Source organism: Anomaloglossus baeobatrachus, chromosome 1, assembly GCF_048569485.1.
Source record: "Anomaloglossus baeobatrachus isolate aAnoBae1 chromosome 1, aAnoBae1.hap1, whole genome shotgun sequence".
NCBI classification, from domain to species: Eukaryota; Metazoa; Chordata; class Amphibia; order Anura; family Aromobatidae; genus Anomaloglossus; species Anomaloglossus baeobatrachus.
In genome coordinates this window covers 378,971,625-378,997,383 of record NC_134353.1, presented here as the reverse complement: position 1 = coordinate 378,997,383, position 25,759 = coordinate 378,971,625, and the positions used below count along the sequence as shown (strand labels likewise).

Genomic DNA, 25,759 nt, shown 5'->3' with positions numbered 1-25,759 from the left:
AAGAACTGAAGAGTATAAAAAGGGCCTTTTTCCTGTCAACATCATTGTTTATTCTACAAAACTTCAGCCTAGGATTCACAGTTCCAGCTGGATTGTGCCAGTTCTGGAAAAACATTTTTTGAACAAATAAATCTAAAATAATCAAAATTGGATGCAAGAAGAAAGTATGGACAAGGCTTGGAACAGCTCATGAGCCAAAGCACACCAAATAATCTGTAAAACATGGTGGAGGCAGTGTGATGGCTGGGCATGCATGGTTTCTAATGGCACTGAGTCACTAGAGTTTATTGATGATGTGAATGAAGACAGAAGCAGCCAGATTAATTACTTTGTCCAGTTACTTTTGAGCCCCTGAAATGAGGATGCTTTGTAGAAAAATGTTGGTAATTTCTAAACTTCTCTCAGGATATTTTTGTTTAACCACTTTAATTAAATCTGAAAGTCAATAATTAAATTGCATCTGAGGTGTTTCAGTTTAAATAAAAAATAATGTCCTGCAGAGCCCAGATAACAAAAATCCAGTCACTACCCAAATATTTCTGAACCTAACTGTAGAATAATTGCTACACTATTGCTTAACATCGATGTTGTATCATAGCAGCAAGGGGTCTGCTGAAAACCCCTAGTTCTGTCATCATGATACTCCTGTGAAAACTGACCTGTGGCCAGCGTTCACAGGAGAATGATTTCTTCAATATACTATACATAGCATTGCTGTACATAGAACAAGTGATCAGACTATTGCAGATTCAAGGCCCCTAAAGGGAGTTTTAAATTGATGACAAAAAAGAAAAAAAATGTTTTAAAAAATATGAATAAAATATATAAAAGTTCAAATCACCTCCCTTTTACCACATTAAAAATGAAGAAAGAACGAAATAAGAAAAAAAAAACACATATTTGGTACCGCTGCATTCGTAAAAGTCCAATTCTTTCAAAATTTAAAATAAATTAATCAAATTGGTATACAACGTAATGGAAAAAAATATCCAAAAGCCAGAATTGCAGTTTCTTGTCCAAAAAAAATTTAATAACAGGCGATCGAACATCGTATCTACCCCCAAAACAATATCAATACAAACAGCAGCTCAGGGCACAAAAAACAATCCCTCACACTGCTATATTGACGAAAAATAAAAAACTTATGGGTTTTGGAATAAGGGGAGGAAAAAGTGCAAAAATTAAAAATCTCCTGGTCCTTCATGGGTTAAGACAAAAAGAAGTACAACTCCTGCTCCTGACCAAATTTAGCATTACAAATCTCCCAGGCAGGATGGTTTTCAACCACAGATATTGAGGGAATTGAGCTCCGTAATCGACAGACCACTGTATTTTATCTTCTCAGACTTTCTTGTAACAGGGTTAGTGCCTCAGGATTGGAGGATTGCTGACATGGTACTGTGGCGCCCCTGAGGCTTCAGGCGCCACAGGGTACTGCACCTCCATTAGGGTGTAGTACTTATCCTGAGTCCAAGAAAGGTCAGTACCGGTTTCCACTCACACAAACATACAGTAACACTGGGTTGCCCTCCCCAATGGGGACCGGGCCAGGGTCAGATCACAGTAGGGCATCACTAAAGCGGTGGGTTTATAGGAAGCCACCGTTCCAGGGGCTCCTCGATCCACTGGAATCGGGGACTCATGGTCTGGAAGAAGCAACCACCAGGGGGAGTCAGGAGCACACTGTGGGAAGAGCAGGTTGACCTAGTGAGACCTAGTGAACCAGCCGGTGGCAGCGGCTGGGGGCAACAGCTCAGAAGATACAACACAACTACAACAAAGGAGAGAACAGCTTCAGACACAGAGCACATTGGACGTGTCACAAGCAGCTCTGTAGTCACTGGGGAGAAGCAGGCGGCTGCTTTCACAGGACCGGACTGTCAGGGTACAGAACCCTAGGGCAGGCATACCAGGGCTGTGGAGTCGGTAAGCCAAACCTTTGACTCCGACTCCTCAATTTCCCTTGCACCGACTCCGACTCCCACATATATTGCTTATAGTTAAGTGAAAAATGTATTGTAGTACAATGTGAACATCAGACATTTAATAATTTTTATGATACAATAATCAAGATATTTAGATATAACATAAAATATATTTATTGTACTACAACTTTAGAACACAAAAAACTGTAATAAGTTGTAAATATGTAATACACAATGTAATATACAGTAGATTACATATATATCTTGTGAATGAATATATATTACATATTGACATATTGTATTACATATTTACAATTTATTACAGTTTTTTGTGTTCTAAAGTTGTATTCCAATAAATATACTTTATGTTCTATCTAAATATCTTGATTATTGTATCGTAAAAAATATTAAATGTCTGATGTTCACATTGCACTACAATAAGTTTTTCACTTAAATATAAGCAATATACTAAATGTTATTATTTAGTATGTTTTTGTTGAAAACTGTTTTTTGCCACTTACATAGTGTATTACATAGTGTTATATATAACACTATGTAATACACTATGTAAGTGTCAAAAAACAGTTTTCAACAAAAACATACTAAATAACATTTGTGCAGTCTATGAATTTGTTGTTAGAAATAGAATTGCCTCCATCAGATCCTCCGCAGATGACCTCAAATCTGACCTAATAATTTTAAGGCTAGAGAACAAACTCTCCACACTAACTTGGGTTGGAGGCAAAGCCGTAACCACATGGGCAACATCTCTAACAATTTCCAGGTATAAAGGAATTGCGTCATGCACAGTCAGTTTTGATGAATGGTTGAATTTTTCTATTTCTTTGAGAGCAAGTGAAAACATTTTCTGAAATCTGGTCAATCTGCTTGCTATAGGAGACGGAGTGAAATCTTTTTCCTTGCGGCAATGCTTTGCCTGCTCCATGTCATCCAAATACTTGTCAATGTTAAGCTCCTCATCTGAGGAGGATGAAGATATGGCAGCAGTAGCACTGTCAGGCTCCAAGTCCTCTTCCGCCCGGCAGTCCTGTAGCCGCTCATCCTAACTGCTACCTCACTCAAAGCTTCTTTTCCTTTAGTAAGCTGTTGATTATCAAGCAGTATACGATGACTTGGGTCCACATAAACAGCTGCCAGAAGAATTTTATTTTCCAATAGCTGTGTCTCTCTCTGTTTCATTAAAGCAGAAATGCCATCTGCGATTAAACCTCCTCTTTGGGACAGGCAAAATAGCAAGTTCTTCCACCCCCTTATGAAAATGCCAGGAGTTAAATTCTCAGCTTTTAATTTTTTAGTCACGGTAAATGGGTGATTAAGCAATTCCTTCAATTCAGCCACCTGTGTCCATTGACCTTCATTTAAAGTTACTTGAGGGTTCACCGTATCTATAAGAAATTATTTTAGTTCAAGCAATTGCTCAGTCATTAAATAAGTGCTGCCTCACCGAGTGGCTTGATCAACAATTGCCCCTTTTCCAGCACGTCTCTTCAAGAAGGAATCAATTTTAGGGGTTCTGGCGGTAATAACCAATTTCCTCACTTTTCCAATCAGATTTCCAGCATGTCCGCCCAGTTTCACACATCTGGCTTCTCGCCGGTTTGGCGGATGCGGCGCACGCCAGTACAGTACGATACAGTACAGTGGGAGCGCCGCAACTTCCGGGTCACATGACAGCATGTGACCGGCGTTTGTCGCGCTGCCGCTATACTGTATACACTGTACTGGAGTGTGCCGCATCCGCCAAACCGCTGTGTGTGCACAACACAGCGCATGTGATGAATATAAAAGTGTTTTTAAGCAGCTTCAACAAGATCATCTAATCCTAAAGTATAATTTTGCTGTTCTTCTGTTGTAATATCTGTTTGTTCCTCAGTTACATGAACAGCATCATTCCATCTCAAACATACTGAATCCTAAATTTTCTTCTAGATGTTGTTCATTACTCTCATTCATCAGTTATTATTTTTTTAATTGTACTTATCATGTTTGAAGCATTGTCCGCTACAATAGCAAGGACCTGTTCTTTTAAGAGTTTGTAATCTTGCAGAACTTTTTCCACTAAGGCCTGGAGAAACTGGCTGGTGTGATGAGCTTTACTATTTTTTACTGCCAGTGTCTTGCTAACAATTTCTTTCTTGTCACAAACATATCGAACATTGATGGCAAAATAATTCAGTGAATGCAGTGACTCTGGGCATCCCAGCAAAGGCAATGGGTTTCAAAATATGACATTCAGACACATCGTTTTGTGAGGATCTGTTTTTGTGCTCAAAAACAGATCCTCACAAAGAATAAGCATGTCAGTTTGTGACGATTTTCTAATCTGCTTTTGCTATTGAAAGCATTATTTATGAGCTCAAAAACCTTTCAGGTGATGTGTTTTTTTAAAAAGCTGATCTGCTTTTGCAGCTGACAAACGTATCCTCAAAAAACGCAGCAAAAACACTGTGTGAATGTAGCCTTAGATCAGGAATAGAACAGCCATTTATAGGACATTTCATAACTTTCCCAAATTCCTATGAAAAAATATTCAGCACATTCTGCATTCCACTACTGTCCCCAATTTATTATATATTTTAGGAGTCAGAGTCAGTGCATTTTATACCGACTCCACCCAAATGAGCTCCGACTCTACGACTCCGACTCCACAGCCCTGAGGCATACTTCACGTTGTCTACCAACTGTGCAAGGGTCGCGGGCAACAGGTAGAAAAGTCACCGGACCGGTCCAAACGAGTCTGCAGCCAAATACCATATAGGATGAGTTGAGGACCGGCCTCACATCGGAACCGCGCTATCAGCATACAGAATGGGACACTTTACTGACACCGGGATCCCCTAGTGCTTCATGCCACGGGGATCCGATACTTAGTGCATCAAAGGAGGAAGGGCTCACAGGCTGACACACACACAGGACTTGACCTTTCAAGGATCCGGGATCGACTGGAGTCCATAGTGGTGGAGACCGGTACTTTGGGGCAGCGCCTGAACTACTTGTGATTAAAATACCTGGAACCGCAGCCTCTGTCTCTGCCTCTCCTTTACTGGGACTACCACCACCCCCGTCCGTCCTCCATCATCATCCCTGGGGTAATCACGCTCCGCCTGTGGGGAGCGATACCATCCTGGCTGCGACCCTTACCATCAGCCCCAGAGAGCAGCACCCGCAGCGGCGGCCCATCCCTGGCTGCGTACCACAGGTGACGTCACGATCAAAAATAGACTTTCCTAACCATCACTACCACCCTCATCCTCCCTCCCATCCACCACCTTTCCTCCCCTCCTGTATGTCTCGGGGTCACGAAACTGGGCCAGGCCAGCTCGTGATGATGCAGAGTATCTGCACTCCCGGCCCGGGGACGTGTCGGGTGAAATCCCCCTCGACCCTCGGGTGTTACAGTACCGATATTTAAGAAAGGTAAGGGGGATATGGTCCAAGCAACTATAGTCCGGTAAGTCTGACATCAGTGGTGTGCAAAGTTTTTGAGAGCATTTAAAGGCATGACATGTAAAAATACATAAGAGAGAATAATATAATAATAGACAAACAGCATGGATTCATGAAAGATAAGTCGTGTCTATCCAACATGTTGGGGTTCTATGAGGGGGTAAGTGCAAACCTGGATATTGGTAATGCAGCTTATGTGATTTATTTGGACTTTGCAAAGGCATTTGATACTGTACCATATAATAGCCTTATACTAAAGCTCCAGAAGCAAGGACTAGGGGAAACTATATGCAACTGGGTAAGGAATTAGCTAAAAGATAAGAAACAAAGAGTAGTAATAAATGGTATATTTTCTAAATGGGCTATAGTTAGCAGTGGGATGCAGCAATGATTACTATTATGGCCAAAAAGTATAACAAAAACTAAGCATGACTGTATAATATTACAAAACAATCTGGATAAGATGTCAGAATGGGCAAACATTTGGCAAATTAAGTTTAACGTTGATAAATGTAGAGTAATGCACCTAGGACGGAGTAATCATATAACTGTGTATACATTAAATAGAAATATACTTTGGACTACAGAACAGGAGAAGGACTTGTGGATTCTGGTTACAAATAAGCTGAGCAGCAGCACTCAATGTTAAGCAGCAGCTGCTAAAGCAAACAAGATTTTAGGAAGTATAAAAACAGAAATTCCTTTTTTCCCAATGTATTGTTACCTCTCTATAAATCACTTGAAAGGCAATGTATTGAGTATGGATGCAATTTTGGATCCCACTTTTAAAAAGGATATTTGGAAGTTAAACTAAGTTCAAAGGCGGGTAACCAGATTATTACTAGGGATGGAAGGTCTCTCATATGACAATAGGTTAGAAATGTCGTGCTTGTTTAGCTTAGAAAAATGACGCCTTTAGAGGAAATCTCATTTAAATGTACAGAGACGTGTGGTCAGTAATAAGGACTGGCACATAATTTATAGCTTCCAAGAACTTTACAAAGGACCAGGGTGCATTCATTACGTGTAGAGGAAAGGCGATTACTGCATCTAAACAGGAAAGGGTTCTTTACAGTTAGAGCAGTCAGACTGTGGAATGCCCTACCACAAGAGCAGTCAGACTGTGGAATGCCCTACCTCAAGAGGTTGTAATGGCAGATACTATAACAGCTGTTAAGAAAGGGCAGGATGGTTTTCTCACAACAAATGGCATAACGGGATATAAATCTAGAAAATGTTTAGCTGGTGTAGAAAGGTTGAAGATAATGGACCTATGTCTTATTGCAACCTATCTAACTATCTAAAGATAGTCCTGGAACTTTTACCTTATGTTCGTCTGCATATTAAAAGGACCTGTCATCAAGTCAAGGATAGCCAGCTGGTCTGAAAAGGGCTGTCATTACAGACTGTGTTTGTTGACAGAACTCCCGGGCAATCTCTAGGAATTGAGAACCTGAATAATTGATTTGTACTCGTCGGGGTTTTTTTTACACCACAATAAAATTTCCTTCTTGTTTCTTTATGAGATAGCTGCTTTATCAAAGCAAATTATTCTTTCCTAAAGCAATGTGTTTGAAAACAAATGCTTACCTACAGATATATACGTACATATATATATATATATATCCATACCTTCTCAAAGTAGTTGAACTCCATTGCTATCTCTCTGAAGAAGAAATACACATGATCCTTCCATTCCACAGCATTGACAAAATATGGATCTAGGCAAGAAAAAAGCCAAAGAAAGGAAAAATGTCGTTATTCTATTTTATCAGTCCCGAGTGTGGAATTTGCTTTACTAAGCAACACCAAATTCAGCACAAGATTTATGTTGCTTTTGGAAAAGGAATTAACTAATTGAAGCCACAACCCTGTTTTATAAATTAAGCCGTTACTCATTATTATGTCCAAAATCCTATTTTGCACTAATCTTCGTAGAACAGATGAGAACAAGACTGCAGTAATTTGATACATTGAGAGCAAAACTGCAGTAATTTGACAGGCATTTAATTCCCTGAAACGCAGTACATTGCCCATTCCAATTCAGCGCATGCGCCATTCAGTGTATGTGCCAGGAGATTTTTTTTTTACTGAACTGGCATACCAAACATTATATGAAAACACCCTTATGTTCTTGGTACAAAAAGAGAAAAAATTCCAAAAATGAAAAAAAGAGAGGTTCCAAAATGTTATACACCAATCTTTGCATGAAATAATACAACAGGTTATATACAGTGAAGGAAATAATTATTTGATCCCTTGTTGATTTTGTAAGTTTGCCCACTATAAAGACATCAACAGTAGTGATGAGCGAGTACCAAAAAGCTCGGGTGCTCGAGGCTCAGGCCGAGCATCCCAAGATACTCGTGTACTCGGCCCGAGCACCGAGCCCAATGTTATCCTATGGGAGACCCGAGTATATTTCTGAAATGACCCCCGGCAGCATGTAGAAACCCTAAAAATGTCACAAGTCTCAGAAGAGTGCTCAAATGACATGGCAACAGCATGGGGAAGACCCCTTGAAGCATTTATCACTCAAAAGTCACAGCTGTGAACAATGTTGTCCGAGTTTTACGCCATTTTTACGGACTCACCAGAAAACCTTCCAAAATGACACCAAAATGAATTTTCATGGCGGAAATGTTAAGGGCACATACCCAATAGTGAGATAGAGCTGGTGTATGTTACTTTTTGAGATTAATACATGAAAGATTTTACGTAAAACATTGTGTGGCACTCCGATGTCCAAAACACACGTTTTGTGCTTTTTACTAGCGATGTCGGTCATTTTTTTTTTCATTCTATCTCCCGTCGGTCGGTCTCGCTCTGTCGGTCTCTCTCTGTCTTGTCTGTCCCCCTCTCACAGTCTGTCGGTCAGTCTCCCCCCTCTCTCTTACTTACCGTTCCCCGATCACTGCCGCGGCGCTGCACAGCTGTTCACTAAACTCCGGCAGCTTTTCCTCTTTTGAAAAAGCCGGCCGCTCATTAAACAATCTCGTATTCCCTGCTTTCCTGCTTTTCGGCGCCTATGATTGGTTGCAGTGAGACACGCCCCCATGCTGAGTGACAGGTGTCTCACTGCACCCAAACACAGCAGCCGGTGGGTGTGTGTATACTGTGCAGTGAAATAAATAATTAAATAATTAAAAAAAACGGCATGCGGTCCCCCCAATTTTAATACCAGCCAGATAAAGCCATACGGCTGAAGGCTGGTATTCTCAGGATGGGGAGCTCCACTTTATGGGGAGCCCCCCAGCCTAACAATATCAGTCAGCAGCCGCCCAGAATTGCCACATACATTATATGCGACAGTTCTGGGACTGTACCCGGCTCTTCCCGATTTACCCTAGTGCGTTGTCAAATCGGGGTAATAAGGAGTTAATGGCAGCCCATAGCTGCCACTAAATCCTAGATTAATCATGTCAGGCGTCTCCCCGAGATTCCTTCCATGATTAATCTGTAAATTACAGTTAAAAAAACACACACACACGAAAAATCCTTTATTAGAAATAAAAAACACTAACAAAGTCCCTCATCACCAATTTATTAACCCCGACAAACCCTCCATGTCCGGCGTACTCCACAGTCCTCCAGCGTCGCATCCAGCTGTGCTGCATGCAGGTGACAGGAGTTGCAGAATACACCGCCGCTCCTGTCAGCTTCACACAGTAACTGAAGACAGCCGCGCGATCAGCTGAGCTGTCACTGAGGTTACCTGGATCCAGCGGTGAATGCAGCGGTGGCCGCGGGTAACCTCAGTGACAGCTCAGCTGATCGCGCTACTCACCGCCGCTCAGGTCAGCTCCACGCAGCAACTGAGGTGAGTATAGCGATCAGCTGAGCTGTCACTGAGGTTAATTGCGGCCACCGCTGGATCCAGCGGTGGCCGTGAGTTACCTGACTGACAGCAGCTGATCGTGCTACTCACCTCAGTTGCTGTGTGAAGCTGACAGGAGCGGCGGTGTATTCTGCAGCTCCTGTCACCTGCATGCAGCAGAGCTGGACGCTACGCTGGAGGACTGTGGAGTACGCCGGACATGGAGGGTTTGTCGGGGTTAATAAATTGGTGATGAGGGACTTTGTTAGTGTTTTTTATTTCTAATAAAGGATTTTTCGTGTTTGTGTGTGTTTTTTAACTGTAATTTACAGATTAATCATGGAAGGAATCTCGGGGAGACCCTGACATGATTAATCTAGGATTTAGTGGCAGCTATGGGCTGCCATTAACTCCTTATTACCCCGATTTGCCAACGCACTAGGGTAAATCGGGAAGAGCCGGGTACAGTCCCAGAACTGTCGCATCTAATGTATGCGGCAATTCTGGGCTGCTGCTGACTGATATTGTTAGGCTGGGGGGCTCTCCATAACGTGGGGCTCCCCATCCTGAGAATACCAGCCTTCAGCTGTATGGCTTTATCTGGCTGGTATTAAAATTGGGGGGACCGCACGCGGGTTTTTTTTAATTATTTATTTATTTATTTTACTGCACAGTATAGACACGCCCACCGGCTGCTGTGATTGGGTGCAGTGAGACACCTGTCCCTCAGGGTGGGGGCGTGTCTCACTGCAACCAATCATAGGCGCCTGTGGGCGAGGAAAGCAGGGAATATGAGATGGCTGTGTGCAGAGCACAGCGTGCCCGCCGGTATAAAGGCTCGGTCACGCTGTGCGGGCCGGCCAATCACTGCAATTCCACAACTAACAGGGCTGTGGCATTGCAGTGGTCTGCCAGCCAATCCCTGCATGAGGGCTGGCTCTCAAAAGAGCGCCAACATGCAGGGATGAAGACCACGAGTACAGCACGAGTATCGCGAAATTACTCGGTACCCACCGAGTAGCCCGAGTACAGTGATACTCGTGCGAGTACCGAGTAGTAACAAGCATACTCGCTCATCACTAATCAACAGTCTATAATTTTAAGAGTAGGTTAATTTTAACAGTGAGAAATAGAATATCCAGAAAAATTGCATTGTATAAATTATATACGGTACATTTATTCTCAAGGCAGCTGGGACCATTGTCACCAAGAAAACCATTGGTAACACATTATGCTGTAATGGATTAAAATCCTGCAGTGCCCACAAAGTCCCACTGCTCAAGAAGGGACATATGCAGGCCCGTCTGAAGTTTGCCAATGAACACCTGGATAATTCTGAGAGTGATTGGGAGAAGGTGCTTTAGTCAGATGAGACTAAAATAGAGCTCTTTAGCCTTAACTCAACTCACTGTGTTTGAAGGAAAAGAAATGCTGTCCATGACCCAAAGAACACCATCCCCACTGTCAAGCATGGAGGTGGAAACATGTTTTGGGGGAGTTTCCCTGCTAACGGCAGAGGACTACTTCACCGCATCAATGGGACAATGGATGGAGCCATGTACCATAAAATCCTGAGTGACAACCTCCTTCTCTCCACCAGGACATTAAAAATTGGTTGTGGCTCGGTCTTCCAGCATGACAATGACCCAAAACATACAGCCAAGGCAACAAAAGAGTGGCTCAAAAAGAAGCACATTAAAGTCATGGAGTGGCTTAGCCAGTCTCCAGACCTTAATCCCATAGAAATCTTATAGAGGAAGTAGAAGCTCCGAGTTGCCAAGTGACAACCTTAAAATCTTAATGATTTAGAGATGATCTGCAAAGAGGAGTGGACTAAAAGTCCTCCTGACATGTGCACAAACCTCATCATTAACTACAAAAAACGTCTGACTGTTGTGCTTGCCAACAAGGGTTTAGCCACCAAGTATTAAGTCTTGTTTTCCAGAGGGTTCAAATATTTATTTCTCTCTACAAAAAGCAAATATATTTATATCATTTATACAATGTGATTTTCTGGATTTTATTTTGGATATTCTCTCACTGTTAAAATTAACCTAACCTTAAAATTATAGACTGTACATGTCTATGTCAGTGGGCAAACTTACAAAATCAGCAATGGATCAAATAATCAATTCCTTCACTGTTTGAAAAAATGATTTAACATAAAGGAGAATTCTACTTTTTTTTACCATTTATGAGCCACTTCTTCTCTCCCTGCCTTCTAAACTTAAGGGGGCTTTACACACAACGACATCACTAACGAGATGTCGTTGGGGTCATGGAATTCGTGACGCACATCCGGCCTCGTTAGCAACGTTGTTGCATGCGAAACACATGAACGACCGTTAACGATCAAAATTACTTACCTAATCGTTGATCGTTGACACGTCATTCAAATCCCAAAAATCGTTGATGGTGCTGGAGGCAGGTTGTTCGTCGTTCCTGAGGCAGCACACATCGCTACGTGTGACACCCCAGGAACGACGAACAACACCTTACCTACGTCCTCCGGCAACAAGGTGGGTGTCACTTTCTTTCGGCTGCTCTCCACCCCTCCGCTTCTATTGGCCACCTGCCGCGTGACATCGCTCTGACGCTGCACGAACCGCCCCCCTTAGAAAGGAGGCGGTTCGCCGGCCACAGAGACGTCGCTAGGCAGGTAAGTACGTGTGACGGGTCCTAACAATGTTGTGCGCCACGGGCAATGATTTTCCCGTGACGCACAACCGACGGGGGCGGGTGCTTTCACCAGCGACATCGCTAGCGATGTCGCTGCGTGTAAAGCCCCCATTACTCCTGGAAAAAAAAGCTCAAATCTGTCTTGGTGTAAGCAAGAAGGACTGACAGCACAGAGAGGATTTAGGTCTTTACTAGTGATAAAAAACACCAAAAGAAACTGAGCTGTAACAAATGTTCAATAAACATGCAACATTACAAGCATGTGAATTGCGGCCTCAAGACTAGAAAAAACTTTACTAGTGATGGATGGACCTGGACTGTAAAAGTCCTGATCTACGTCGTTTCAAAGGTGCCCAGGATTCCGGATGTTTGATCCAGATCCGGAAGTTGAGAAATTAAAAAAAAAAATAAAAAAAAAAAATAAAGGAAATAAGACTAAAGCGAGCGCTTTATACTTTCCGAGGCTCCAGCGCAGCTGTAAACTGCTCCCACATGACTGTATGCTGCTCCTACGGCCTCCCTGTGCCGCTCATCATTGCTCTTACTGTATATATGCACTGCTTTCCCGGCATTCCCCCCCACCAGCCGTCCTGGCGTCCGTGATTGGTTGCTGTCAGATATGCCCTCAGCCTCTGTGACAGCGTCTGCTTGTAAGCAATGACAGGTGCTGTCTGCGGGTCAGAATCTTGATTCATGAAGCAGAAGGCTCAGGATGAGAAGAGGAGGACACATTGGAGGCACAGCTCATCCTAAACCTCCTGCTGCATGCAGCAGGAGGCTCAGGGTGAGGAGAGGAGGATACATCGCGCTCATCCTCAGCCTCTACTGCATGAAGCAGGGGGCTCAGGATGAGCAGAGGAGGACAAATCAATGCGGGCGCAACTCAACCTGAGCCTCCTGCTGCATGTGTCATTCTCTGCTCAGGATGAGCAGAAGAGGACACATCATCGCGGGCACACCTCATTCCTGAACCTCCTGCTGCATGCAGAGGAGGACACATCATCACGGGTGCAGCTCACCCTGAGCCTCCTTGCTGCATGAAGCATGAACCAGGAGGGCTGAGGATGAGCAGAGGAGGACACATGATCACGGGCCAGATATCTGCTCATCCCTCCCCTCCATTTAGGGGTCTTACCCCCAGACCCCCGTTTCTATTATAAACAACTCCATGCCCACGTGGACTTAGAAAAAGAATGTTGATTCTAAACCAGGCTGCATTTAGAACACATCCCCCCATCACGTGACAAATTACGTTATATCTGGAAGGAGCCCGTACATTCTAGCATCTGCCATTATTTTTAGTGCACGATCTAGACGCACGCAGCTCCGGAATTGAATGTGTGACCTGGAAGCAGCGGCCCGCCATGAAATAGAGCTTTAGTGAGTACACCGCTTGTGCTCCTTCCCCCCTATCCCTTCCACCATTTTTATTCGCCGGATTCTGGTTCACATAGACTTATATGGGTACCAGATTCTGGTCCGTAACCAGATTTTTTAAAAAAAATTAGCAGGGACCCACTGGTCCCGGTTTTCTGCGAGTCTGCCCGTCTCCAGTCTTTACATATTTTTTATATTCTATAGCAGGGGTCTCAAACACGCGGCCCGCGTGCAGCCCCTCAGGGTAGTTTGTGTGGCCCCCAGGCCCGTGCCCCTGTTCACTATCGCGGCAGGTGCAAGGGCTGCACCCACTGTTTGCACTTTATGTCAGATGAATGTGTTGCCGGCGCTGCGCTCTCGCGCCTCCAATACAATCATCTGACATAAATCACTGAGGCTACTTTGACACTTGCGTTGAATGGTATCCGTTGCATTGCGTTGTGTGACGGATGCAACGGATGTGTTGCATATAGTGGCACAACGGATGCAACGGATGCTGCAAAACATCGCAATCCATTTTGGTTTTTTTTACAGTTTTACCGTCGGCAGACTATTGTGAACGATCAGCTGATCGCTAACAGTAGTCAGCTGCCGGGTGATCAGCCGATCACTCACAGTAGCCGGCCGCCGGGTGATCAGCCGATCACTCACAGTAGCCGGCCGCCGGGTGATCAGCTGATCGTTCGGTCGCCAACAATGTGTGCGGGGGGCGGGAGCGGGGGGCGGAGTGCGAAGTGGGTGGAGCCGAGTGGGGCCATGGCTGAGGACGTCAGTGCCGCGGGGACTGCATCGCTGGGGGACAGGTGAGTGAGTGTGAGAGTGTGTGTGTGTGTGTGTATACATACAGAGTGCCAGAGGGGGCGGAGCCGAGCGGGGAAGTGTCGGGCTCCCGACACACGTAACCAGGGTTCCTTGGTTACCCGATGTGTACCCTGGTTACGGGTGCAGGGAGCCAGAGAGAGCATGCGCAGTGAAATCCAAAGGATTCCGCTGCTCAAAAAAAGTTACATGCTGCATTCCTTCCGCCCGACGCAGCGTCAAAATAACGACGCTGCGTCGTCCGGCAGATGCAACGTTGACACTTGCGTTACAGTGCATCATCCATACAAGTCTATGGAGAATAGCGCAGTGCGTTAACGGACTGCGCTATTCTCCATAGTGACAGACTCCGCTGAACGCAAGTGTGAAAGTATCCTGACAGTGACACTGCAGCTGCCGTGATAGTGAAAAGGGGCACGGGCCTGGAGGCCGCATGAAGCAGAGGTGAGGCAGCGGAGGGAGCGCGGGACAGGTGAGAAGAATGGTGTGTGTGTGTGTGTGTGTGTGTGTGTGTTGGACGTTAACCCCTTAGCGACCTATGACATACTGGGTACGTTATGGCTCCCTGGTACTTTAAGACCCATGACGTACCCAGTACGTCATGGCAAAATCACAGCCCCGGTGGCTGCGATCGCTGCAAATACCTTAGATTCGGGGAGGAGGGGACCTCAGGAGGGGTGATGTCTCCTCCCCGGACCTACAGAGACTGTGATTGGCTGAGCGGCGTTCGTCAGCCAATCACAGCCACTAATGTTTCAGGCATTGAAAATCGCTGAAACACTGAAATCCAGCCAAGATCAGTGCAGCTGTAGCCCTGATCATTGGCTGGAGCTGGGTGACTGTATTTCACCCGCCCCCAGCTCTGATTGGAGAGACCGGCCTTGTGACCGATCTCTCCAATCACTGTGGATCTGGGGCCGCAGACCACTCCTCTCAACTTCACTCCGGCGTCTGTGGAAGGTGAGGGGAGCTGCTGACCCATTACTACAGGATATGGACAAAGTGCTCACATTACTATGAGATGGGGATAAGGCTGGTGACATTACTATAGGATTGGGACATTACAAGGATGGGCACAATACTATTGGATGGGGACATTATTACTATAGTATGGGGACATTACTATAGGGTAGGGACTAGGATGGGCACATGACTAGAATGGGGACATTACTATAGGATGGGGACAAGGTGGGCACATTACTATAGGATGGGGACTAGGATGGGCACAGTATTATAGGATGGGGACATTACTATAGGATGGGGACAAGGTGGGCACAGTACTATAGGATGGGGACATTACTACAGGATGGGGACAAAGTGCGCACATTACTATGAGATGGGGATAAGGCTGGGGACATTACTATAGGATTGGGACATTACAAGGATGGGGACATTATTACTATAGTATGGGGACATTACTATAGGATAGGGACTAGGATGGGCACATTACTATAGGATAGGGACTAGGATGGGCACATTACTATAGGGTAGGGACTAGGATGGGCCCATTACTATAGGGTAGGGACTAGGATGGGCACATGACTATAGAATGGGGACAAGGCTGGGGACATTACTATAGGATGGGGACAAGGTGGGCACAGTACTATAGGATGAGGACTAGGATGGGCACAGTACTATAGGATGGGGACATTACTACAGGTGGGCACATTACTGTAGGATAGGGACATTACTACAAAGGGACAAGGATGGGAAACATTACTATAGAATAGGGATAATGCTGGGGACATTACTATAGGGTGGGGACAAGGTTGGCACATTACTAAAGGATGGGCACATTACTATAGAATGGGGACAGTACTATAGGATGGGGACATTGCATTGCTACAAGGGGACAAGGATTGGGAACATTACAATAAGATGGCAGACAAGGATGGACACATTACTATATATTGGGGACATTACTATAGGATGGGGACAAGGATGAACACATTACTATAACATGGGGACAAGGATGAACACATTACTACAAAATGTAAACAAGGATGGGGAACATTACTTTAGGATGGGGACAAGGATGAGCACATTACTATGGGATGGGGACTAGGATGGGGTACAATACTACAAGGGGACAAGGATGAGCACATTACTGTGGGATGGGGCACAATACTACAAGGGGACAAAGATGTGCACGTTACAACAATATGGGGAACATTACTAAAAGATGTTGGTCAAAATTTCTATATAGTGCTAATTGTAAGACTATTAGTTACAAGAAAGGAATAAAATGTAAAAAAAAAATTATATTTAAACAAAGAATGTGCACGTTTGCTATAATGAACAAGTGAAAATGTTCAAAATCAGTGATCCCAAGGTATGTAAAAACAAATAATATATATATATATATATATATATATATATATATACAGTTAGGTCCAGAAATATTTGGACAGTGACACAATTTTCGCGAGTTGGGCTCTGCATGCCACCACATTGGATTTGAAATGAAACCTCTACAACAGAATTCAAGTGCAGATTGTAACGTTTAATTTGAAGGTTTGAACAAAAATATCTGATAGAAATTGTAGGAATTGTACACATTTCTTTACAAACACTCCACATTTTAGGAGGTCAAAAGTAATTGGACAAATAAACGAAACCCAAACAAAATATTTTTATTTTCAATATTTTGTTGCAAATCCTTTGGAGGCAATCACTGCCTTAAGTCTGGAACCCATGGACATCACCAAACGCTGGGTTTCCTCCTTCTTAAAGCTTTGCCAGGCCTTTACAGCCGCAGCCTTCAGGCCTTGCTTGTTTGTGGGTCTTTCCGTCTTAAGTCTGGATTTGAGCAAGTGAAATGCATGCTCAATTGGGTTAAGATCTGGTGATTGACTTGGCCATTGCAGAATGTTCCACTTTTTTGCACTCATGAACTCCTGGGTAGCTTTGGCTGTATGCTTGGGGTCATTGTCCATCTGTACTATGAAGCGCCGTCCGATCAACTTTGTGGCATTTGGCTGAATCTGGGCTGAAAGTATATCCCGGTACACTTCAGAATTCATCCGGCTACTCTTGTCTGCTGTTATGTCATCAATAAACACAAGTGACCCAGTGCCATTGAAAGCCATGCACGCCCATGCCATCACGTTGCCTCCACCATGTTTTACAGAGGATGTGGTGTGCCTTGGATCATGTGCCGTTCCCTTTCTTCTCCAAACTTTTTTCTTCCCATCATTCTGGTACAGGTTGATCTTTGTCTCATCTGTCCATAGAATACTTTTCCAGAACTGAGCTGGCTTCATGAGGTGTTTTTCAGCAAATTTAACTCCGGCCTGTCTATTTTTGGAATTGATGAATGGTTTGCATCTAGATGTGAACCCTTTGTATTTACTTTCATGGAGTCTTCTCTTTACTGTTGACTTAGAGACAGATACACCTACTTCACTGAGAGTGTTCTGGACTTCAGTTGATGTTGTGAACGGGTTCTTCTTCACCAAAGAAAGTATGCGGCGATCATCCACCACTGTTGTCATCCGTGGACGCCCAGGCCTTTTTGAGTTCCCAAGCTCACCAGTCAATTTCTTTTTTCTCAGAATGTACCTGACTGTTGATTTTGCTACTCCAAGCATGTCTGCTATCTCTCTGATGGATTTTTTCTTTTTTTTCAGCCTCAGGATGTTCTGCTTCACCTTAATTGAGAGTTCCTTAGACCGCACGTTGTCTGGTCACAGCAACAGCTTCCAAATGCAAAACCACACACCTGTAATCAACCCCAGACCTTTTAACTACTTCATAGATTACAGGTTAACGAGGGAGACGCCTTCAGAGTTAATTGCAGCCCTTAGAGTCCCTTGTCCAATTACTTTTGGTCCCTTGAAAAAGAGGAGGCTATGCATTACAGAGCTATGATTCCTAAACCCTTTCTCCGATTTGGATGTGAAAACTCTCATATTGCAGCTGGGAGTGTGCACTTTCAGCCCATATTATATATATAATTGTATTTCTGAACATGTTTTTGTAAACAGCAAAAATAACAAAACTTGTGTCACTGTCCAAATATTTCTGGCCCTGACTGTATATATATATATATATATATATATATATATATATATATATTATATATGGTACCAATAAAAATGTCACTTTGTCCTTCAAAGAATGCGGCCCCCCAAATTATTTTTTTTCCTCTGTGCATGCCCATACACCCAGCCGAGTTTGAGACCCCTGTTCTATAGGGTGTAGGAGGGATGAGAAGAGTGAGTCAGAGGGAGACAAGATAGAGAGGGGTGTTCTTGAGTTCTGTAAATTATCCCAGCGCAAGGAAGGAACAAGTAAAGTGTGGAAAAATAAAAATGTTACAATGTATGAACGCTTTTAAAAATAGAAATGTCAATAGTTTATTTTTATCATTAAGCAAATGGAAAGTGAGTGAACAAAATAGAAACCTAAATCTAATCAATATAATTGATGTGACCACTCTTTGTCTTCAAAATGGCATCAATTGTTTTAGTTAGACTTTCACACAGTCAGGGATTTTGTAGGATTATAGTCAGTATATGAATAACCATTTATACCAAACAGGTGATAATGATCATTATGTTCATAACTGACACAGAAACACCTGTGTGGGAGGATAGAACTGAGGAACCATTTCACGTGACAGGTCATACACCATGAAAAGACTAAGCACAGAAACAATACACAAAGTAGTTATATTGCATCGGCAAGGTCTCCTTCAGGTAAACATTTCCATACTGAGTGGAGTTTCAAGATGTCCTGTTCAAGCTCTTTTAGGCCTCCAACACACATCCGTTAAAAGCATGTGCCGCGAGATACGCATTTTCCCTGCGTGTTGCGTGAGGTAAGTAAGTGTCTCGGGTACGTGCAGTCCACGTGTGTTCTCCGTGTACTATCCGCGATAGCACACGGAGAACAGGTAATTTACATACTCATGTGGTCCGCGCTGCTGTCCAGGGTCCTGATCTTCGTCTCCAGCCCCGCCCACTCCCCGCTGACGCTCTTTCCGGCCGAGCGGAGGGGCGGAGATCAGCGCCCAGGACAGCACGCCCAACCTCCTTTACACGCTCATAACGAGCGGCGGCCGGCAGGAACAGTTTGCAGCGGTAGAATCTGTGGGGCTGGTGGAGGTGAGTATTTGTTTTTTTTATTTTAAATGACACGTGTTCTCCGGCACATGTCACACGGGCCCGCATCCACACTACGTCCGTGTGGTACGGGTGCGGGCCACGTGACACCTGTGCTGCCGGAGAATACGTGGACATGTCAGCGTGAAAAAATCACGGACGCACGTAAGTACGGAACGGGCACACGTTCCATTCCAAAATATTTACGTGTGTCCATACAATAGTGAAAACATAGGTCTCCGTGCTGCCGGTACGTGAAAAAACTGCCAAACACGTACCGGTGGCACGGATGTGTGTCGGAGGCCTTACAGAAGCACCAACAAATGGGCAATGTTTTGGACCTTAGATGCAGTGGTTGAAAAGTTGATAATAAGAAACTATTAACACTTCTCTCTTTGAAAGCATTGTTATTTTACTACATTTTTTGTATACTTGCATAAAACTTGCACAGTTCTGTACACTAAATGGTCACTGTAATAGATACACCCATCTGCTAGCATGTTGGATATCTTATGGCATTCAGAAGAGCAGCAGTTTGATGTGACATAGATACCACTAAGGGGTACTTTGCACACTGCGACATCACTAGCCGATGCTAGCGATGCTGAGCGCGATAGTACCCGCCCCCATCGCACATGCGATATCTGGTGATAGCTGCCGTAGCGAACATTATCGCTACGGCAGCTTCACATGCACTTACCTGCCCTGCGACATCGCTCTGGCCGGCGAACCGCCTCCTTACTAAGGGGGCGGGTCATGCGGCATCATAGCGACGTCACACGTCAGGCGGCCAATAGAAGCGGAGGGGCGGAGATAAGCGGGACGGAAACCTCCCGCCCACCTCCTTCCTTCCGCATTGGTGGCGGGACGCAGGTAAGGACATGGTCCTCGCTCCTGCGGCTTCACACACAGCGATGTGTGCTGCCGCAGGAACGAGGAACAACATCGTAACATCGGTCGTCCCGAAATTATGGAAATGACCGACGCTACACAGATCGCCGATTTCCGACGCTTTTGCGATCGTAAATAGGCGCATCTAGGCTTTACACATTGCAACATCGTTACTGGCGCTGGATGTGCCTCACTTTCGATTTGACCCCGACAATATTGCAGTAGCGATGTCGCAACGTGCAAAGTGTCAAAATTGCTCTGCTGGATATCAGCCAATAAAAACAGAATACCTTCTGTCATAATAACTCGCCAAATGTCATGGGGGCATCAGACGCTGTTCAGACTACAGACTCTGACACTGCTCACTATGCTTTCTCTGGTGCTTCTGAGTTGCACAGGCAGACTCGGGTATTAACCAGCTCTGTGTTCAGTAGTGATTGGACTAGCAGAAGTAAATTGCTGCTAGCCTGCTGATTACTTTTTGCATCACATGTTGCCAGAGACATATCAAAGTTACTTCCCACCTTTTTAAGATGGAGGAATTTGTCTTCCCATGCTGGCAATAGCTTTTTGCTAAACCGGTCCGTGTGTTGCTGTGTTCCAGTAACTGGTGATTTACTGCGTGTGGCTTGGTGTGGTGTGGAATTCCTCCTGTTGTCTCGTTACTTCCTCCTTGTTTTCATCCTTATCATTTGTGGTCTGATAAATATGTGTCAGCATGCTGTGTCATAGAGTTTGGGTTTCCCGTTTGTCTATCATTGTTGGTGTAAACACACTCCTGTCCTAACCCCCTCACCTTTGGAGTATTAGATCAGGGCTGATCAGGAGCAGAGTCAGGCTGGTGGCTGAGATATTCTCACCATCAGAGGTAACTCTGAGATAAGGGATAGTGTGAGGGATAGTCTATGAGCCTTGGTCCCAGCTTTACCTGATCATCATTACACCATCTCGCAGTTGCAGCAAATTAGAATGATTTACACTAGTTTTGTGGGATGTAGGGAAATTTACACCTTTAGGATATTATTTCCAAGATATTAAATAATTCCTCATTCAGAGGGGGAGCTTACTGACCGCTGGGGGTCTGACAGCTGGGATACTAAGAATGGGGCTCTGCAACAAGAAAACCCAGTTCCGGACTCAAACTCCAACTCTGCTCTATTCATTCTCTATGAGACTGCTGGGGAAGGCTATATCCAACAGTCCCGAAGATAATGAATGGAGCGGAGGTTGAGCATGCGCTCCTCTACTTCATTCAAGCTCTGCAGAGCCTGGTCCCTAAATTCCAAAATCCTGCTCTTGGAATATCTGGAGTACCATAGATTGATCCCTCAGTTATCATATTGAATATGGATAAATTACTACCTTGGGTTTAGCCCTTATATGTATGTATGTTATAATAAAAATCATTTGCAAGTGGGTTACATTAAAAATTCTGCACTGTTTGACTCTTACATGCTCTTTGTTTCTCGGTACATTGCCGGCTGCTGAATGAGTTAAATGCAAATCAGTCAATCAACTTGATGGGGAATCTTGCTTATTTATGAGCTTCAGTCAATAGATTTATGGCCACAAAATTCAGCTCAACTTTCATGTGGTCTTTTGTCATACATCAGCAGAGGAATTCAGAAAAAATAAAAGATTTACAAACTCACACTCAGGCCTCGGGCACATGACTGTATTTTCGGTCCGAGTGCTATCCGTTAAAAAATGGATCACACTCGGACCAATGTTATTCAATGAGGTAGTGCAGATGAACTATTTTTTTCACTGACTGAATTTGTGTGAAAAAAATGGCAGCATGTATGATTTTCCTACAGAAATCGGATGAGACACACTCATTCAAGGCCATGGGTGCGAGAGAAAAATCGGATGCCACAGCATATCATCCGATCTTTATGGCTACATTGCAATTCTGTAGTATAGAAAACTAGAAATGGTCCTGTAAATTATTAAAGTGAACCTGTCAGGTTCAATATGCCCTCTTAACTACGAGCAGTACTGGGTTGTATATTGCTAATCCCTGTCTAACCGTCCCTGTATACACTAGCATAGATAAAGAAATCTTTAGAAAAAGTATTTCTAAAGATCCTTTGTACCACCCCAGGGGGTCGGGGGAAGACATTCGTCACCGGGCCGGTGAGGGTCAGGGTGGGAATGTCATGGGTGGGTCTGCCCGGTTTTGTGGCCCCGAGGTGTACACGGAAGGGGATGGGTGGATAAGGGTGATGGTGGAGTTTGTTGTTGTGACGCCACCTGCGGTATGCGGCCAGGGAATTAGCCGCCGCTGCTGTCGCTGTCCTCCGGGACGGATGGTAATAGCAGCCGAGGTGTTTCTGCTCGCTACAGGTGGAGCGGGCCCTAGAGAAATAAGGGCGGTGGGAACGACTGGTGGCACCGAAGTGCGGGGCGGGGGCGCCGGCAATGAGAAAGACAACACCGGGGCTGCGGTTCAAAGTTCTTTTTACTCAGAGTTCGCAAGATCCCCCGGAGGTGCCGCTCTCCACCACCATGGGCTTCAGACGGTCCTGGGTAAATCAGAAGCAATAACCGGTGACTATGGAGTGTGAGACCTTTCTCCTCTGCACTTACTTGTGGATCCCCATGGCTTGAAGCAATTTGGGGACCCCGGTGTTTTTGTCAAGTGTCCCGTCCCATATGCAGGTGGAGTGAGTCTTCGCCGTGGGGCCCGACTGTGATCTGGACCCCGAACCCTATGTGTCACTGTGCTCCGGAAAAATGGGTGGTGGGTGATGGGACTTGGAATCCCCATCCCCTGCAGATTCTGGTAGTCCAACATGGAGTATGTTCTACCCCAGGGCTCTGCACCCTGTCTGCTGGCACTGTGGTAACGGTTAGGCTCGATCTCAGCTACCATGTTCTCCTCTGTCTCCCTAGCTCCACTGGTTGCCTCTCGCTCTTTTCCAGTCTGCCCAGTTCTAGCAGGAGATGCTCTCAAGCACTCTCTCCTGTGACTGGGTTGTTCAGAGTCTCAGACTATTCTGAAGTGAAACTGTGTGTTCCTTACTCCATCAGTGCAGCCCCCACCTATCTGATGACTCACTAGTGGTTGTCCCAGAAACTGGGAATTTCCCAGGCTGGCTGGCTTCCAGAATTGGGTAACCAGCTGACTCACTGGCTGGATGTTGTGTAAAAGAAAAAACACCAGTTATTAACCTCCTCTTACCGGGAATGAGTACTGCATCTTAAAAGAGATGCAGTACCCTGTGGCGACTGAAACCTTAGGGGCGCCACACCTTTATGATATGCTAATAAGCGCGGGACCTGAACTATCAGGTCGTCACAGGGTATTGTACAATCTGCCCTCCCGTGCAATATCCACCTCCTTCTTAGTTATGGGTCCCCAACTACATGGTGTTGCCTACATCAGCTAATTAAAGTCCTAAGTACACTCTGCACCACACTCACCAGACACACCAGTGGACAGCAGTAGTAGTGAGGAGAAGTGTTTTGGAAGTGGAGAGAGGAGGTCAGGAGCTGGGCTCCTAGGAAGCTATCTAGGTGGCAGACAGTGGTCTCGGCCTAGAGGAGCTGGACCCCCGGTCGCAGAGGATCGTGGCAAGGGGCACGGAACTGTTGAGGAGGACAGCTGGCGGCCTTGCACCATCACCGGGCTGGGACCAGGGCACGACGGGGTACGTGGACCCTAGGTCAGGGAGTTGCTTCAGGCAACCTGACAATTTACCCGACGAGAATGGAGCCTTCAAGATCCGCTCTCCACCTGCTCCAAAATTGGTGTACTAGCGCAACGAGGGGGATAGGACTTTCCAACAAAACAGTCCAGAAAATCCCAAGCGTGAACCCTGAGTGCAAGCTCCCACACTTAGCCATAGTGGGGAATGGGACCCGGCAAGTTCCATACTACCAGGACCAACAGAGAAGTAAACGTAGTGCCAGGAGGAAGGTCATGGATCACCAGGCAGCACCATTGGGGACGGGACCCGAACTAGCTCCCCTCAGCGGCAGCAGTATCCAGAACTTTGGTTTATCCAGTTGTAAGTGTCAGCTTAATGGACTGAGTAAGTACGAAAGTGACCCCTTCGCTCCCCACGGCACCCCCAAACACCATCACCGAGTCCCAGGGCATTCTCCTTTACCCCTGGAGGGTTCAAACAGCTGGTTGCTCCATTCCATCACCCCGGGTAATCCCAACTGTGGTATTCCAAATTACCACATACAACGAGTGGCGTCACGAACTTTAACACAATCCCCTGTAAATATCCCCTTCATTTGAGTGGCCGCACAACCCCCGGGTCCGGAGACCCCTCAAGCCACCGCGGATCTGGATCCGAGCAGCCCAGCTACTGGCACGGGGGCGGCACACAAGAGCTTTAGTTCCTGTGCTCATTCCACCCTCTCAGCATGTTAGCACTCCCACAGGGGCATGCTAACATGGTATTTAATGCCCATTGCTCAGCGTCATCAGAAAGCACGTGCATACCTGTGTCCATGGTCATTGCATCAGACGCAGAGCAGGGCACATGATCAGAAGTCGCTGCACATCTGGTCGTGCACGCTAGACCTCTCTAAAGCCAGGACGTGTACCCCTGGCTTCTTAGTGCGCATGACCGGAAGTGCAGGGCATTCTGATCATGCACACTGACTCTAAACCCGGCGTTCTGAGGTGGTTACAATGGACACAGGTACGCGCGTCAACCCTGATGATAACTACATGCAATGGGCATTGAAGAGCATGTTAGTACGCCCTTGTGGGAGTGCTAACACGCTGAGAGGGCAGAATGAGTGCAGGAACTAATGTCCTTGCGACTAGTCCCTGCGCTCATTAGCATATGATAAAAGAAATTTAGAAATACTTTTTCTAAAGATGCCGTTATCTATGCTAGTGTATACAGGGACGGTTAATGCAGAGATTAGAAATATGCACCCAAAACTGCTCGTGGTTCTGGGTGCATATTGCACCTGACAGGTTCCCTTTAAAAGCTTCTGCTTTTAAAATGGACTGCATATAGACTTCACACTGACTTGAGAAAAATATTGTCCCACTTTTCTGGATGAAACTCTGATCGATTTTTTTACGTGGTCGTGTGAACCTATCCTTGGAATAAGCTGATTGACAGATTCTTAAGGCCCCGTTACACGCAATGACATATCTAACGATATGTTGTCGGTGTCACGGAATTTGTGACGCACATCCGGCGTCGTTAGCAACGTCGTTGCGTGTAACAGCTCCAAGCGACTGTTAACAATCAAAAATACTCACCTTATCGTTGATCATTGACTCGTCGTTAATTTTCAAAATCTCGTTGGTCGTTGTGGACGTAGGTTGTTCGTCGTTCCTGAGGCAGCACACATCGCTACGTGCGACACCCCGGGAACGACGAACAACAGCTTACCTGCGTCCTCCGGCAACGAGGTGGGCATGACTTTCATGCGGCTGCTCTCCGCCCCTCCGATTCAATTGGACGCCTGCCGTGTGACGTTGCTGTCACGGCACACGAACCTCCCCCTTAACAAAGAGGTTGTTCGCTGCCCACAGCGACGTCGCTAGGAAGGTAAGTACGTGTGACTGGTGTTAGCGATATTGTGCGCCACGGGCAGCGATTTGCCCGTGACGCACAAACGACGAGGGCGGGTACGCTCGCTAGCGATATCGCTGCGTGTAAAGGCCCCTTTAAATTCTATAGCCAGCAATTGACAGT

General features: G+C 45.4%; 1 protein-coding gene across 2 annotated transcripts in view; it reads right to left on the bottom strand.

The window, feature by feature from the left end:
* Positions 1-25,759, bottom strand: part of SEMA6B (semaphorin 6B) — a 323,709-nt gene that overhangs the window by 110,133 nt on the left and 187,817 nt on the right. For both annotated transcript variants that reach the window (XM_075352511.1, XM_075352510.1), the window contains exon 9: positions 7,026-7,114. In XM_075352511.1, the coding sequence (XP_075208626.1) occupies positions 7,026-7,114 (89 nt within the window). The remainder of the gene's footprint in view (positions 1-7,025; positions 7,115-25,759) is intronic.